This window comes from Mirounga angustirostris, unplaced genomic scaffold, assembly GCF_029215605.1.
Source record: "Mirounga angustirostris isolate CCGP_5_RB_7025 unplaced genomic scaffold, mMirAng1.0.hap1 SCAF_9, whole genome shotgun sequence".
NCBI lineage: Eukaryota > Metazoa > Chordata > Mammalia > Carnivora > Phocidae > Mirounga > Mirounga angustirostris.
In genome coordinates, this window is record NW_026991717.1 from 109,765,388 (window position 1) to 109,784,172 (window position 18,785).

General features: G+C 36.4%; 1 protein-coding gene across 8 annotated transcripts in view; it reads left to right on the forward strand.

The window, feature by feature from the left end:
- FUT8 (fucosyltransferase 8) overlaps window positions 1-18,785 on the forward strand; it is a 315,924-nt gene that overhangs the window by 274,068 nt on the left and 23,071 nt on the right. For all 8 annotated transcript variants that reach the window (XM_064571176.1, XM_064571180.1, XM_064571175.1 and 5 more), the window contains one exon: window positions 14,802-15,048. In XM_064571176.1, coding sequence (XP_064427246.1) covers window positions 14,802-15,048 — 247 coding nt within the window. The remainder of the gene's footprint in view (window positions 1-14,801; window positions 15,049-18,785) is intronic.

The window sequence follows — 18,785 nt, forward strand, 5'->3', positions numbered from 1 at the left end:
TTTCCAATCTGTATACCTTTTATTTCCTTCTCTTGTCTTAATGAATTAGCCAGGACTTCCAGTACAATGTTGCATGGAAGTGGTGAGAGGGGACATCTTTGCCTTGTTCCTAATCTTAGGGAAAAGATACCAGGTTTCTTACAATTATATATGCCATTAGCTGTAGGGTTTTCTAGATGATCTTTATGAAATTGAGGAAATTCACCCTCCTGAGAGTTTCTGTTATGAATGGATTTTGGATTTAAATTTTTCTGTATCTATTGATATTATAGGATTTTTCCTCTTTAGCCTGTTGATGTGAGGGATTACATTAATTGATTTTTAAATGTTGAACCAGCCTTGAATAACCTAGAATAGATCCTACCTGGTCATGGTATATAATTCTTTTTATACATTATTAGTTTTGATTTGCTAATGTTTTCTTGAGGGTTTTGCATTTATATTAATGAAAAATATTAGTCTGTTTCCTTTCTTGTAATGTCTTTATATAGTTTTGGAATTAGTGTAATGGCCTCATAGAATAAGTTAGGAAGTGCTCCCTCTGCTTCTATTTTCTGGAACAGATCATAGAGAATTGATGTCATTTTCCCCTTAAGTATTTGGTAGAATTCATTAGTGAAACTATTTGGGTGTGGTGCTTTTTGTTTTGGAAAGTTATTAATTATTTATTCAGTTCCTTTGATTAATATAAACCTAACCAGATGATCTATTTCTCCTTGTGTGAATTTTGGTAGATTGTGTTTCAAGGACTTAGTCCATTTCATCTAAGTTATCAAATTTGTGGGCATAGGTTTGTCCATAATGCTCATTTATCCTTTCAATGTCCATGGCATCAGCTGTGATGGTACCTCTTTCATTTCTGATATTAATAATTTGTGTCTTCTCTTTTCTTGGTTAGCCTGACTAGGGGCTTATCTATTTTATTAATCTTTTCAAAGAACCAACTTTTGGTTTTGTTGATTTTTCTCTATTTTTTCCTGCTTTCCATTTTATTGACCTTTTTCTGCTTATTTTGGATTTAATTTGCTCTTTTTCCCCCCCTATTTTCCTAAGTTAGAATATTGGTGTTATCTTTTTCTTTTTTCAATATGTGCATACAGTTCTATACTGTTCCCTCTAACTACTACTCTTGCTGTATCCCACAAATGTTTTTTAAATTCTCATTTAATTCAAAAGTTTTTCAGTTTCTTAAGATTTCTTTAATTCTTGTGTTGTTTTTAAGTGCGTTGTTTAATCTCCAAATATTTTGGGATTTTCTAGCTATTTTCTTGTTAATATTTTTTCATTTAATTCCTTCGTGGTCAAAGAGCATACTTTGTATGATGTCTGTTCTTTTAAATTTGTTAAGGTATGTTTTTTGGCCCAGAATATGGTTTATTTTGGTGAATATTCCCTGTGAGCTTGAGAATATACATTCTTCTGTTGTTGGATAAATATGCAAGACAAGTAATGTAAGCAAAGAGATGGAAACTCTAAGAAAGAATGAAAAGTAAATGTTAGAAATCAAAAACATTGTAACAGAAATGAAGAATGTCTTTGATGGGCTCATCAGTAGACTGGACATGACCAAGGAAAGAATCAGTGACTGTGACAATATGGCAATATAAACTTAAAAAACTGACTGGGAAGAGAAAAAGGAGTGAAAAGGATGAAACATAATATCCAAAAACTACAAGACAGTTACAAAAGGTGAATATACATATAATGGGAATACCAGAGGAAAAAGAGAGAAACAGAAGAAATATCTGAAGTAATAATGCCTGAGAATTTTCCAAAATTAATGACAGGCACCAAACCGCAGATATATAAAGATCAGACAGCGCCAAGCAGGATAAATACTTTTAAAAAATCTGTATTTAGGAATATTATAATCAAACTGCAGAAAATCAAAGACAAAATCTTGAAAGAAGTCAGGTAGATGGGGGTGGGGATCTTACCACTAGAGGAAATAGGATAAGAATCACATCAACCTTCTCTTCGGAAGCCATGTAAGCAGGAAGAGGGTAGAGTGAAATACTTCAAAAGTTTTGAAAAAATACAGCCATCTACTTAGAATTCTGTATTCAGTAAAATTATCCTTCAAAAGTGAAGAAGCAGTAGACTTTCTCAGACAAACAAAAATTGGGGGAATGTGTTGCCAGCTTCAGAGAGAATGAAAATGATATAGGTTAGAAACACTATATATGAGTCTTAGAAAAGGAATAAATAAAAGGAAAATAAAATCTTGTCTTTTTCTTATTCTTAATCTAACAGATAACAGTTTGTTCAAAGTAATAATAGCAACAAAATATTTGGTGATCATATCTTATGGATAAGTGAAATAAATGACAACAGTGCTATAAGGGATGGGAGGGAGGACTTGGGATTATTCTTTTATAAGGTGCTTGCAGTTCCCATGAAGTGATATAGTGTTACTTGAAAGTAGACTTGTATTATTTGTAAATGTGTATTACAAACTCTCAGGCAACCACTTAAAAAAAAAGTTGTAATTTCTATGCTAAGACAGAAAATGGGATATACAGTGATAATTAAAACCAGAGAAGGCAGAAGAATAGAGGAAGATAAAAAAAGAACAAGGCCAACGAATAGAAAACAGTGACAAATATGGTTTACTTTCATCCAACTATATCAATACTCACTTTACATGTAAGTGGTCTAAAATATACTAATTAGTAGACAGGGACTGTTAGAGTGGATGAAAAAAAGCAAGACAACTACATGGTATTTACAAGAAACCCACTTTAAATATGAAAACACAGGTAGATTAAAAGTAAAGGGATGAGAAAAATACATCATGCTAACACTAATCAAAAGAGATCTGGAGTAGCTCTATGAATTTCAGACAAAGCAGATTTCAGAGCAAGGAAAATTATTAGCAATAAAGAGAGGCATTATATTATGATAGAAGATCAATTTGCCAAGAAGCCGTAACTATCCTTAATATGCATGAACCTAACAACAGAGCATAAAAATACATGAGGTAAAAACTAACAGAATTACAAGGATAAGTATAGAGAGTATAGTTGGAGACTTCAACACTACTCTATCAGAAAGTGACAGAACTAGCAGTCAGAAAATCAGTAAAGATATAGTTGAACAGGACAGTATCATCAGTCAACTGTATCTAAGTGACATGCATAATGTTTATAAGCGTTATGTACAGTACCCAGTAAATATTATTATTACAAGACAGAGACTCTAGCTTATCTGAGGGTGAAAGACTAAGTTGTTAAATTCTATAGACTGAGGCTGATGTCTACAAGATGGGCCCTGAGCAAGAGTGGAATCAGGTGGCAAAAAGGAGGGTGTTGCTGACCCAAACAGACCCTGTGGCCACAAAGACATGGTATGAATTGCAAGTTTCCCACCTCCTGACATACAGTTGTACTTCCTGCTTTTTTTCTTGGCAAATTCCCTTGTATTCTTTTGGTAATTTCCTTTTTATTTGAGCTAATTTGACTAGGTTTCTATTCTTTGCAACCAGTGATCCTTGGCTAAAACAGTTCTCAATAAGTATTTTTTGGTTGCTTGATATTGGTGAGAAGAAATAGTCATGTACAAGATTTGTTCTAACAAAACAACTATGATGTACTAGCTTCAGAACTCCAATATCCTTTATATTGTGAATTTTATATTCTACTCTAACCAAGCAAGCCATCATCAGGCAGAAGTAATATTCTATTCTTCGTCTTATCCTTTTCTGTTTTTATGGTATATCTACCTCTTATCTCCATACTGCAAGGAAAAGAAATAATGGTTTCTTGGTACACAAAGAAAAAGCATCCTTTAGAGCCAAAATGTAACATAGTCTTATTATCTGATATATGTAATTTCCTGTGCATTGAAGCCCAAGAAGGGCATTTGGGGGTCATAACACTGATTAATCCAGTTAAGTACTCTGATTTACAGTAGTTCTCAATGACATTTTATAGGAAATATAGTTGTCATCCATGGTGTCATGGTATGAACATTCATATTTTACCTCAAATATCATTTCTGGCTTAAGTTATCGTCTCTTGAGATAGTGAGTTCTGTAAGAATTCTACCTTTTGTGTAAAATTAGACTTTATTTTATTTATTCTTAAACTGCTTCTTTCAAACACCAATGAAAGATCCCTAATTCTAAGATTTGGTGAACACATTCTTTTTTTTTTTTTTTATTCTTATGTTAATCCCCATACATTACATCATTAGTTTTAGATGAAGTGTTCCATGATTCATTGTTTGTGCATAACACCCAGTGCTCCATGCAGAATGTGCCCTCCTCAATACCCACCACCAGGCTAACCCATCCTCCCACCCCCCTCCCCTCTAGAACCCTGTTTGTTTTTCAGAGTCCATCGTCTCTCATGGTTCGTCTACCCCTCCGATTTCCCCTGCTTCATTCTTCCCCTCCCGCTTGGTGAACACATTCTTGAACACCTTGTTTAAATCTTCCATAATTGTATATGCTTGGAACATACAACTCTCAGTTCTCCTCTTTTAGGATAGACAAGAATCATCCTGTTGTCATTTGGAAGATCTCCATCCCTCTAAATATTATTTCTCTTTGTTCTTGAGATGTAGTAGTTTAACTGAATGAATTTATTAGTATATAAACACAGTTATGATTGTCCCCTTTCATTTATGTTCAACTAAATGATCTATTGAATTGACTTAAAAATTACTTTGTATCACCTCTTAAAGCCCTTTCTCTGATCTTTTTCATCTTTTAGAAATTCCACTGACATGAATAAAGTTCATTATTATAATAAGGCTGAAATTTGTTTTGGAAAATATAAAATATTTGTATTTATTTTGTGATTCATTTTGGATAGCATCTGTTATTATATCCCGAATTTTGGATAATATCATCAGGAGTAGAAACTTCAATTTATAAGGTCTTCAGGAGCAAATTGAAATTTGTTCATTTTTACCTATCTATTAATATACCATTTAAGAAATTAAAGGTGGAAATATTTTTTAAAAACAGACATATTTTAGACTGCAAAATATTTTTGCTTTAATGTTTAATAGTTGAAAATAAGTATGTAGATGAGAGTGGTTTACATGTTTAATAAATCTCTTTATGATAACTTTGCTTTTTAGATTCTTCGTTCTGAAGTAGGCTGTTTCTCTTTCATGGAAGGGCTATTATATAATTATTAGGAAATAAGACTGTCATAGGTTGGCTAATTTATATTCTCTTTACAATCAAATTATGAAGGTATTATTTTTTTTTAAAGATTTTATTTATTTATTTGAGAGAGAGAGAATGAGAGACAGAGAGCATGAGAGGGAGGAGGGTCAGAGGGAGAAGCAGACTCCCTGCCGAGCAGGGAGCCCGATGCGGGACTCGATCCCAGGACTCCAGGATCATGACCTGAGCCGAAGGCAGTCGCTTAACCAACTGAGCCACCCAGGCGCCCCTGTGAAGGTATTATTAACTCTTAACCATGAGCTTCAAGTTGATTCAGAAGCACCCTAATTGTTTCATACAAATTATTTAAATTTGAGATAATCTGTCTTTAGCCATTATTTTTGTTTCTTCAGGGATCTCAGTATGAACCCAAAATGACAGTGAATTAAGTTGTTTTGTTTAGCCACAATCTAATTGCTTTGTATGTATATGTGATCAGTGTTTGAAGTTTATGTTCTTTACTTAATATTAAATTCCTTGATCTAGTGCCTGCTGTAGAGAGAGATGTGGACCTTACCCATTGGTGTTACCTTACTCGTACCTGGAGCCCCACCCCTCCCTCCGTTTTAAAAAATTCTATGTAGAGTCATTTTTTTTTATGTTATGTTAATCGCCATACATTACATCATTAGTTTTTGATGTAGTGTTCCATGATTCATTGTTTGTGTATAACACCCAGTGCTCCATGCAGTACGTGCCCTCTTTAATACTCATCACCAGGCTAACCCATCCCCCCACCCCTCTCCCCTCTGGAACCCTCAGTTTGTTTCTCAGAGTCCATAGTCTCTCATGGTTTGTCTCCCCCTCCGATTTCCCCCCCTTCATTCTCCCCTTCCTGCTATCTTCTTCTTCTTCTTTTTTTTTTTTTTTTAACGTATAATGTATTATTTGTTTCAGAGGTACAGGTCTGTGATTCAACATTCTTTGTAGAGTCATTCTGCTTTCTGTGAAACTTTAAGGTAATGGAGTAAGGTGGTATAAAACTTCAAATTCTGGAGTCAGAAGGATGTCTGGGTTCAACTCCTGTTTCTGACTCCTAGCTGGGTGACCTTGAACAAGTTACTTAAATTCATCTGTAAAATGGGGATAAGAGAATAGTCACCTCATAAAGACTTCGTGGATTAATTGGGATAATGTATGGAAAAGATTTAGTGTATTACCTGGCATGTAGTTGGTGCTCAATAAATGTCAGCCTTTAATTAAAGTTGCTGACAGGGAGCTGAGGCAGGGAGGCGATGGATGCAGGGGCTATTTTAGAAATGTCTTATAGCATGCATGGGTCATTGAAGAGGAGTAAAGTATATGAAAAGAACAGACTCAGGACCCTCATCCCTGCCAAAATCTTTATGATTTGGAATAAAGATATGATTATGATAAAATAGTAGCTCCTGATTTAGAGATTTTACAGGTAAGACTTTGGGGCCTATTGATAGATAACTCTCTGCAGGTTGAAAAATATGTTGCAGATGATGAGAAACCATAGCTAACCGTGGGAGGGGAGTGACAGAAGTATTCCTTGGCAAATTCTGGTCCAGGTTCTCAAGAGGGTTGTGGTGGTGCTGTCCCTGATTTAAGTATAAATGATTAATGTCATAGGAACCATAGTGTGAAGTATCAAATCTGTACAAAGTATTGTCTTTTGTAAGCAGTAACAAGCAAAAGACTACTTCTCTCCATCTCAGACATCTCCTTGCCCTATTTGTCTTTTATCTTCCTCCTTCCTCCCCTTTCCATGCTCTGTTAGTTAAGGTTTCATGCCTTTTGCATCAGAGTTCTTTCTCTTCCTGTATGGATATCCCCTGCTCTTCCCCCAATTAAACCAAAAAGAGTAAAATATAGCCACTCCTTGAGTAATGTCTTTACAGTATTTACCTCAGCTATGCCACCAGAAGCTATAGATTGTAAAGTGTTAGCTCTCTTCACTCTAGAGACGTAACACAACCCAGAAAAGGAGAGAAGGGGAGGGTCAGCTGACCTGGACCAGACTGGTGGCTGCAGTGACAGCAGGAGCTGCGGTGTGACACACAACGCTGTGCCCCGTCCCCCATCTCTTCTTCCGCATTGGAAGCCGAGGCAGCTGGGAGAGAAGACAGGTTCTGTAGTCTGAGATGGCAGCACGCTAAAGGTGGAAATGGTGGCAGGGCAACTTTTGGAGCTGCTGGTACTTTATGGGTTGGGTTGGCATACACAACGAGGGAGAGAATCACAGACCTGTACCCCTGAAACAAAACAAAACAAAACAAAACAAAAAACCAAGGGAGATTTGCTACCCCAATCCCTAGTTTAGTAGGCAAGATGTTTGTTTGGTCAGCAATTTGTGGAGTTCTTTAGCATGGTGATACTACACTCGATTTGGTTGTCTTCTCTCCTCATAGCTCACAAAAGTCTTAACTGTTAGGATTTTCTTCTTCCAACATGACTATATTTTCATTTTCTTCTCTCATGGGGTAGCCAGAATTTCGAGTTATAATTCTATAATTCTATACCCTATCATCAGGAAACTCAAATTCGGCCTTCCTGATTTAACATCTGAATGATAATTTAGCAGAAGAATCACAAGGAACTGTAAGTCCAACATGAAACTTTATATTCTTAACTCCAGCCAAGTGCTAATCACAAAGGCTGCTGTCAAATTCCCCCAAAGCAAAAGGGAGCACAGCATGCCAACTGACAGCTCTGTCCTGTGAGATCTGGGTGGCCACCAGCAGACGCAGTCGTCTCTTTCAGGAACCCTCAGGCGATAAAAGGTCCTTCCTCCTTCCTTCTTCTTTCAAGGAGAGTGACTTGTGGTGAAGGAGTAAGAGGAATACGAAAGTGGAATTGTGTTTTTTTGTTTTTTTTTTTTTGTAATGAGAATGGGGGAAAGAGAGTTTGGGTTTGGCTCTTTAATAATTTGATATCAAGAAATTAAGCCTTATCTTTCTTTCTGCTGCTTTTCATTCCTCTATTTTCTTGTTTTTTCCCCATGAGAAAAGCTATTCTAAAATTCTTTGGGATCCCTTGGATTAGAAGGAGTTTCTAAGTTAGGAAAAAGTACTAAATTATTTAAAAAAAAAACAAACAAAAACCAGAACACTCTTCCAAATCTCTACATGGAGTTATAGGGCCTATGCAATGTGAGTCATCAGAGAAACTGTTGACACTGTCCCATTTATGAGCAAGCTGTCTATGGACTGTCTGGAATCTTGGCAAAGTAACATATATGTATATAAAAGTTAAATGACTAAATTTGTTTCAGAAACATGCAGAATGACTGCAGGGAGGCTTCTGTTCAGTGGCATGAAGCAAAAAATCTCTTCGGTCTTTTTTCTTTTGACACTGTCCTGCCTACCTTATCCTGAACTACGTAACTCACTGAGATATTACATATTTTCCATTAGCCGTTCTTTTAGTCCCATATCCAGTCTGTCAGAATAACACTGAGGTCGGTGAACCATGAGTCTGGTTGCTTTTGCAAGGCATTTCTGTACTAGTGAAAGCAGAAAATACCTCATAAGAATGCTGTACAATCATTCCCACAGTGTGATATGCTAATTCTTAAGAATGTTGCTAACACTGCACTTTGTTTCATATGATTGAATTTAGAACTTTTACTCAATTGGTTGAAGGCTTCAAACTGGCAGTAATAACAGTCTTTTGAGTTGTTGCTTAAGTAGAGCAGTGATGGAATTCTTATGGCAGGCGACAGTTGCTCATTCAAGTTCAAGAAGAAATCTCTATCAGCCGCAGTGGTTGAAAAACAAAAGGAAAGTAGCCCAGCTGTTCACTTTTAATAGTGTATCTTTCCTCCATATTTTAAATGAGAACAGAGCTCAGTCATTAAATGAAGATATAAATATTAATGTCATCATTGTTAAAAATCCTGAAGAATAGACCTCACACATTTATGTGACTTTTTTTTTTATGTCCCATCTTACTGTGTCCAAGTAAAAATCAAGAAAGATCCCCCAGTGCCTCTAGAGGTCTCACCACGGCTAGTTGGCTTTCAGTCTTGATCTCCTTTTACTTGTACCTCCCATACCAAGTCTCAGAGAGTTTAGTAAGAATTTAAGCAGTCATATTTGGCCACACAGTGTTAAAGCATGTAAATCCCAGAAGTCCATAAAGTCTTTGTAGATCTAATTTAAGCATACAGATTCTTTGCTGTAATACATATTACTAGTTGTCTAAACTATGTCATTCTGTGCTTTCAGTGTAGAACAGAATTTTGGTCAAATCAATTTAGTGATGATAGGATAGCCAGAGTCACTACCCTTCAGTTTGAACATTTGTTGATTATTTTGAAAAGATAAAAGCTGCCCATTATTCTATTGCCTATGGTAAACAGTATGAATAAGATTTACTTGGGGTGTGTATCTTCTATACTCCTTTGGGAGTATATCTTTGGCTCACTGAAATTGGGAACTTTGATTATTTTTCAAAGAATATGATGTTTTGGCACATAATCTCTTCCTTGACCAAACTCTAGCTAGCTTCTTAAGAATTGTTCAGCAGAATTGATACCAGGGTAAAGAACTAACATTTTTTTGAGAATTACTATGTGTCAGGCATTGTGCTTAGCTTTCTCCATGTAATATCTCATCCTTAAAATAACTTGATGAATAAGATACTATAATTAATCCCATTTTACAGATGAAAAGGTGCTGTTATCAATGCCATTTTCCAGATGAAGAAACTGGGGTGAAGTTAAATATAACTTACCCAAAGTCACGCAACTGTTACGTGATAGAGTATTTGAACATGAGTTTTTGTCATTCCAAAGCCCATGCTTGTAATCACTATGCACTATAGTCACGATGCTGGGTGAATAGGCATTTGCTTTACCATATTTGTTTGATGTCTCTCCCTTGGTCCAGCCTCATGTAGGGCCGTGAGTCTCAGCAGTGGGCACACTCTTTGGAAAGGCTCTTGGATATGATGGCATTTACCAGCTCTAACCATTCAAGGAAACCCTTAGGGAATTAAAATCTCATTCTACACATCTGTACCTATTTGAGGGAAGTCTGGACATAATGTGGATATTGAAGGAAATCTCCTTAGGAGTCTTGAGACCAGAAAGCAGATAGCTTTTTTGGTTCAGAATTACCAAAGTGTTGCTTGTCATTCCCTCCTCCTCCCAAGTGAAATTTAAGTTGCAGATAGTGATGCTTTATTGGAGATTTTTCCCAACTGGCAACCCTATTCCAGACCTCTTTATTTTGACCATTCTGGCTATATGAATTCTGTCTTCAGGAGATTTTCTCCTCTTAAGTTCTGTTTCTCTCACAAGTCAGAGTGATACAGTCACTGAGTGACAACTGAAGAAAGAAGATAGTAAATGCAGAAGAAATCTCATGGACTGGGACCCCAAATCTTTTCCGCCCTTGAACATTTTTCATTATAGCAGAACCTATTCATTCATGATAGATGTTAAGACCTTTCTGTTGAATCTACTAATGATTAATAATTCTAATTGACTAATTCCTGGGCTAGTGTCTCCGTCTTATGGCACATGGAATGATAACAGAATAATGCTTTAAAAAATGGGGTTGCTATGAATTGAGCAGCAGGGAAAAGGGCTTCTCTAGAGATACTTGCCTGCAGCTGTGGAGATCCTCCCTGTCAAAGAGCTAACTATGCTACTGGCAGAGGGCTATAAGTATACTAACAAGCCTATTGAGTCCTCCCTGCCTTTAGCAAAGAGAATGACCTTACGAAACAGAATTAGCAACAGGAAGAGGTAGTCTTGAAAATGAGTCTGAAATAATTAATAATGACCATATCAGTTCAAGTTGAAGTAGGCAGTCAATTGTGTAATACCTAGGCTAGTTTGCTCTGATTCTTTCCAAATGCATAGTGCTGACTTTTGTGTGACTTACACATATAAAACATTCTCTTGCTGGAAGGTTGATGCAGTGGTACTTTTTTTTTTTTTTTCAACACTAAAGTCTTAATAGAATGGCAGGGCACTCTTGATTGATCAAAAGGGGACATACTTAAATGCTTGAAATATGTAGGTTCCAGAAAGCAAAATGTAATATAAGTAATGCAGTAAACACTAGAGTCTAATCCTGGCCCTTTATTAGCCTTATTACCTTTGAGAAATTTACTTAACCTCTCTAGTTTATTTCCTCTGTAAAATGAGGGAGTTTAAGTAAATCTGTGTTTCCCAAACTCTGAACCTACCACAGATTACTAGAGATTAATTTAAGTGGCATATGAGACAATTTCAGACAATTTCCTGATAAAAGATTAAAATAAACATTGAATCGCATAGTTGAGAAAGTTACTTCTTTTTCAGTCTTTCTAATTATGTCAGGCAAATTCTCAATTTGATATCAAGATATCTTTAATAGTTCTTTAACACTGGATAATTGTTTGGGGGTAGAGATGGGTAGGAATAGGTACTGGGAATCCTCTATTCCTCAAGAGTTTTTTTTTTTTTAATTTTATTTTCTTATGTTATGTTAGTCACCATACAGTACATCATTAGTTTTTGATGTAGTGTTCCATGATTCATTGTTTGTGTTTAACACCCAGTGCTCCATTCAATACGTGGTGGGGGGTGGGAGGGATGGGGTATCTGGGTGATGGACATTGGGGAGGGTATGTGCTAAGGTGAGCACTGTGAATTGTGTAACACTGTTGAATCACAGTCCTCAAGAGTTTCTATAGAAGAGAAATGAATTCCATTCCTTCAAGGGGAAAGTACTGAAGTGCTTTTTTGCTTCTTTCTGTGTACCATTTCCCTTCCACTTGGAAGGAAAGTAGTATACAACTGGTGAGTTTAGGAGGAGGAACCAAACGTGTGAGGCACAGCCCTTTCTGGCTTCTCTCATGGTACAGCCCCCTCTCAGAAGGCATGCTCCTCCTCCTCCCCTGTGTAGTAGGCCATGGTTGACAAACTCTGCTTAGGGCTGGGTGGGAACTATTAGGAAACCCATAAGGCCAAAAATCCAAAATAAAGAACCACATTCTGTAGTTTATCCTTATAGTAATCAAGCTGATACTTTGATTGCAATTTTATTCTTCTCTGTTTCTCATTTGGTTTTAAACTCCTAGGAGATGTAAGGGAAAAAGCAGTTATACCCCTTTAACATCGCTGATAATCTTTTAAAATAGAAATCTGGCTTGGGCTCAGAACCCTTCACAGGGAATAGTATCTATATAGAATTTAATAATATGGTTTTGTTTTCAATGAAGTTATTTAGTTGCCATCTTTAAAATAAATTCATGCAAGTTTTAAAATGAATTTTTAAAACATTAAACAGTACAGATAGTGCATAGATACGGTAAAAATTATAAAGTTTGTACATAAATGACTAAAGTTTAGAAAACACTGAACAAAATTATCTCTAGGATCTGTTCCAGATTTAAATTCTTTTGAATATGTAGACCAGTGGAATAAAAAATGTTAGGTGGTAAACCAAGTTAAAAAAGGAACCTTCTTACATAACATACGTACTATGTTATTTTCATTTATTTTGAAATATATCATTATTGAGGAAGCTAAACTTTTATTTTTTATATAAATGAAAATGATAAATTCGTAATATTTTACTAGGCAGTTGAGTATTGATATCTTTTTGATAGCATGTTTTTTGGTGATGATATTTTGTTTTATTTTGTTTATTTTTCTTTCACTGAAAGCAGTTCTGGGAGAGGTTCTTGAACTAGAAATCTTGGAATGCAAGAACCATGTTATCATTGTATACTCTGCCTCATACAGTGTTTGGAATATAGCAGCGTTCAATAAATATTTGAACTGAATGAATGAATAAACAAAGAATCAACAAAAATAAACCGAATTCTCTGTCTTGAAGGTATAGGCATAGTTTTCATTTATATCTGAAAGCTGTCAATAGGACTAGCTGTAAGAAAGCTGAGGCCTTGGAGCAATCAGAAAGGGTAATACTTCTATATAAGTGAAAGAGGGAGCTAGTTACACAGAGCATTTAGAATAACCTTGTTAGGAAGAAATCACAAAAGGGAGGTAGCCCTATTAATTTTGCTTTTGTTTATGGTCATATAGGAGAGGCTAGATTTTTTCCTTTCTTTCTCTCTTTTTTATAAAAAAACTGTTTTCCCTTCCTTTTTTTCTCTCTCATTCATGTACTACATCTCTTATCATGTCCATATCAGAGAAAGCACCCCAGTTTCCCTTGCCTTAGGGAGATTATTAGAGCTTAATTTAAAATGTAGCTCACTCTTTCCCCATACACTCTTAATTATAGTTTCTCATCTGATAGAGGTGCCCACCCCTTTCTTTCTTCCTTTCTTTTTCTTCTTCTTTTTTTTTTTTTTTTTGGTGCCCACCTCTTAACTGGCACCCTAGATGAACTGCAATACTGGTAAATTTTTTTATTGCCATTTATTCATGCAACAAATGTCATGTTTCAAGGGCTTTGTTCTAAGAATACTGAAATGAATCTTACATATCAGAGAGAATATTAACCAGACATTTTTAATTTTTAGTTAGGCCAACTGACTTTCTAATAATCATGCAGTTGGTTTGAGTGATTACTTTCCCAGGTCATGTAACTTACCTTAAAACATTTTGCATATATGCAAAAAAAAAAAAAAACAACCAATTTGAGAACTGTGTTCCATTCTGGTAAATACATTTTAAATGTATTCTAGGTTTATTCTCTATAAATGCATTCTTTTTTTAATGGTCCAGTGATAAACTGTGATTCTAATTCATTATGCACAATGACAACATCTTAAGTGGAGTCATTTTGTATGTTCGGGTTCATATTTTCTGTTATTGAAATTTAAATCAGTACATTTATATTTGTGAAATTTCTGTGCCTGATGTCTTTGTGTCTTCTAGTTATTACTATGTGGTCTTCAATACATAAACTCTAAAGTCACTGGCTTATCCCATTTTGGGATGTTCATCTCATTGCCTTATAAAATTGATAGAACAGCAATAACATTAATGATATAGAAGTTGGTTCTGAAACTAATCATCATCTACAAAAATTAGTATCTAATCTCTGTTCTAACTTTAAATTAATATCCAGGTAAACAGTCAACATAGATTATATTATTATCATAACTGAAAATATAGATAATTTGGCCAAGAAAAAAGAAGACTTTAGAATTATCTGTGTTTTTTTTTCTTTAAAAGATATAACTGCTTGGTTTATAATTATAATCTTTAGGTATCTCTAGTATCATTGTGCTCTGTCATGAAAGTAATGCAAAAGCCATTGGCTATAATGACAATCTGGAAGTTTTGAGAACGCTTTATTGTCTAGTTCACAAACAATTAAAAAAACAGAACTTTGCCTCGCTGGCTGTTTTCACTAGCAATACGGTTATTCTCTGATTAGATACTTTGAGTGCTAGATACATCCTTATCTGGGGTATGAGGTGTTGATATGGCAGCTATGTTATGACAGGAAAAAAAGAAAAAACGCCATGGGCTTGAGAGGCAGACCAACCTAAATGTGCAATTTAGCTCTGTCACTTCTGTGCCAGTACCTTAGGCAAGTGACTTAACTGCCTCTGTAAAGTGAGAATTATAATACAGCTTTAGAGTTGCTCTGAGGATGAAAGCATCCAGAGTGAGTTCTTCTTAAATGGTAACTGTATGAGGAAAGCAGTATGGTGATGATACGTTTTGATATTCTCGCAGGTGAAGTAAAGGACAAAAATGTTCAGGTGGTTGAGCTCCCCATTGTAGACAGTCTTCATCCTCGTCCACCATACTTACCCCTGGCCGTACCAGAAGACCTTGCAGATCGGCTCGTACGAGTCCACGGTGATCCTGCAGTGTGGTGGGTGTCCCAGTTTGTCAAATACTTGATCCGCCCACAACCTTGGCTGGAAAAGGAAATAGAAGAGGCTACCAAGAAGCTTGGCTTCAAACATCCAGTTATTGGGTAAGAATCTGATATATTCCTCATAAAGTGATATGTAGTAGCAGAGATATGTATAGTTTACAATATACTGTAAACTTTATGATACACAGTTTAATTTGCAGAGCCCCACCCAAAAACAGATGTTCCAGAGTTTACCTTAGGTCACAGGGAGATCATTTTTCCTTTGTTCACTTAGAACAGCTGAGTCATCATACTTTATTACCTTCATTCACTTATTTATTCATTCAACAAATATATTAAACCCATATTTCTGAAATTAAACCCTGTCTCCTGGGGAAGCTAGCAAAATTTTATTTTATTGAGAGTATTTTGGATGTTATACATGACTCCTGTCTTATCCTAACAAGGCCATGAGATGAAGCTGTCACATTTATAGCTTTTCTATTGTACTTTTTTTAGGCTTCATTAATTACCACTGGTGATTATTTTGCATTTTTTTGATGTTCTGTTTTCTTTTCTATCCTGGAAGCTATTTTTGAGAATAAGAGGACTATTTATAGTGTAAGATAATGTTAAAATTATTATTTAAAATTATCTCTTGGCCCACTTAGGAATTATCATGTCCATATGCAATGAGTCTCATGCTTATGTTCAGGGAGATGTATCAGGAAATCCTATGACCAAGAAGAATCCAAAGAAGCATCTTTGCTCATAAGTATGTGCTCCTCTACACATACATAAAAAAGTTATGGGAAGAGGAATTTTCCTGAGTCCTGGTGCCAGATTTCATACATTGGGAAAATTTTCTTTGCCTAATGGAAAGAATACTGGACTGAGACTTAAGTGACCTGGCCAGTATCCCTGGCTTTTTCCTAATTCTGGACCAAGTAACTTATTAATGGTATTGGGCTTTGATTTTTCCATCTGTAAAATAGGGAAGGTAATACCTGCCCTAAAAGTGATGATAAGGAGGATAAAAAGATTTTAGTTCAGTGGGGAAAAAAAGTACTGTAAAATATTACTACCTTTCAGAGAAACTGATGCTAAAATAATTCCTGAAAATAAACTTGTAAGCTAGGCTGTGGCATTCTGTAGCTTATACTGTTTGTAATAAAGTCAGCTATTGAGTAATATTAATACATGTGTTGATTCATTCACTTATTTGCAGAACATTTATTGAATACCTACTACTGTGAGGGACAGAGATTTTTTTTTCTTAATGGCTTCTTCTAGCTTATTATAGTCTATTGGAAAAGAGACATGCACAGCTAACATTATATGGGTAGAATGTGATAAATACCCTGAGAGGTATTTATGAGAGGTCAGGGAAGAAGAAATGTACTTCCATCTGTATCAGGAAAGTCTTCATAGATTCAGTGTTTGAACAGGATCTTGAAAGAACAGTATAGTAATTAAATTACCAAAATACCTTCAACTACATTATGTCATTGATTCTATAACACAGTTCTGTGAAGTGGGCAGAGGTAATCATTTTACAGGTAAGGAAACTAAAGGAAAGAAAATTTCTGCCCAAAGTTCCAGAGTTAATAAAGGCAAAACCAGGACTTAGACCATCTTAATTTTGCTTGGAAGCTTTCCTGCAGACCAGAAAGCTACCCTAATTGTCATGGACCATCCATCATATTAAGAGTTGGCCAAATATAGAAAATTGAAGTACCACAGATAATTATTTGTACATTGAGGTGTAGTGTGCTGTAATGAAAGAGAAGGACACTAGAATTCAAGAATCTGGGGGTACCATCTAACTTCTACCACTAACAAATTATGTGACTTTGGGCAATGTACTTGATCATTCTGGGTCTTCATTGATTGCCACTCTTTCCTTGTTTAAAACTGAAAAAACTAAGTTAGATGGTATCTAAGGTTTCTATTCACATATTACTAAACAATTAGATTTTTGTGTCCACCCAACATTCATTCATTTATTCATTGTATTTGATGCTGTTGGAAATAAATAAAATCAGATTCCCCACCCCGAAAGAGCTTGATATCTAATACAGATGACCATTGAACAATGCAGGGTTAGGACTGCTCACCCCCCATGCAGTTGAAAATCCATGTATAACTTTTGACTCCTCCAAAACTTAACTACTAATAAATAGCCTGCTGTTGGCTGGAAGCCTTACCAATAACATAAATAGTCGATTAACACTTATTTTTTATGCTATATGTATTATATACTGTATTCTCACAATAAAGTAAGCTAGAGAAAAGAAGGTATTATTAGAAAATCATAAGGAAGAGAAAATACATTTACAGTACCATACTATAAAAAGTCTGTGTACAAGTGGACCCACACCATTCACACCTACGTTGTTGAAGGGGCAGCTGTAGTGAAAAGCAAGTATACAACTTTTACTTTGGTGACAACTAGGTTGAAATGTATGTGAGAGAAACCAGCTTCCCTTTGCCTTATGTTTTCTTTATATGTCTTCATATTTTTCACTGATCATGTCTTCAGAAGCATCAGTTTCCTTAACTATCTGATGAAAGACTTACATTAAATTAAAATGACTTCTGATACCTTTCACAGGCCTAATATCCTGATTCTTCCATAAAGACCATCATGCTCCTCTCAAATTCTTGATTCAGGCCTAATTTCAGGAGTACTTGGAGAATTGAGAAAATTGATGAGTAGTACTCTGCCACTACCTCAGATGCTTCTCTTCCTTTGATTCTTCCTCTGTTATTACAGCTCTTATTTGTTTTTATTTTCATTTTCATTTTCATATGTCCCACCCCACATCTTCCCTTGTCTTAGTCTTCATATGTATAGAAGTTACTGATCCCCATTTTATTTATTTTTAAAGATTCTATTTATTTGAGAGAGACTGCATGAGCGGGGAGGGAAGGGCAGAGGGAGAGGGAAAAGCAGACTCGACAAGGACCCTGGGATCATGACCTGAGCCACCCAGGCACCCCTGATCCCTATTTTTTTTTTTTTTTAAAGATTTTATTTATTTATTTGACAGAGAGAGACACAGTGAGAGAGGAGCACAGGCAGGGGGAGTGGAGGGGGGAGAGGCAGGCTTCCCGCCGAGCGGGGAGCCCGATGCGGGGCTCGATCCCAGAACGCTGGGATCATGACCTGAGCTGAAGGCAGGCGCTTAACGACTGAGCCACCCAGGCGCCCCCCTGATCCCTATTTTAAATGCTAGAGCTAAAGAAAGTACATGGTGAAATTATGAGTAACAAATAGTGCTTCTTCTCACGAAGCTTTTCATTGAAATTCAGTGGAATTGTTCTTTCTGTCCCACTTCATCTCTATGGATAACAGTGAACAATTCCAATTTCATGACAGAAGCAGTGATTAAGAAGGATGTGGGAAGGGGGGGACGGAGCAAGATGGAGGAGTAGGAGACCTGGATTTCGTCTGGTCCCAGGAATTCAGCTGGATTGGGATCAAACCATTCTGAACAGCTACAAACTCAACAGGAGATCGAAGAAAAGAATAGCAACAACTCTCTGAACAGAAAAGCGACCACTTTCTGGAAGGTAGGACGTGCGGAGAAGTGAATCCGAGGCGATATTCGGGAGGATGGACGGCGGGGGAGGGGGCCTCCAACGGCCGCTTCTGGCAAGTGATAGAGCCCCAGAGCACAAAAGCAGAACTTTTAGACTCTGCTCCGCTGAGGGACGTTGCTCCAGTGGCTAAGTGGGGGGTGGAACCCTCATGGGACAGTGTGGTCTCAGGACCCTCAGGGTCACAGAAAGACCGGGGGTCCCTGAGTGCAGCAGCGCTCCCAGGTATTGGAGCAGGGAAGTCGGCTGCAGAG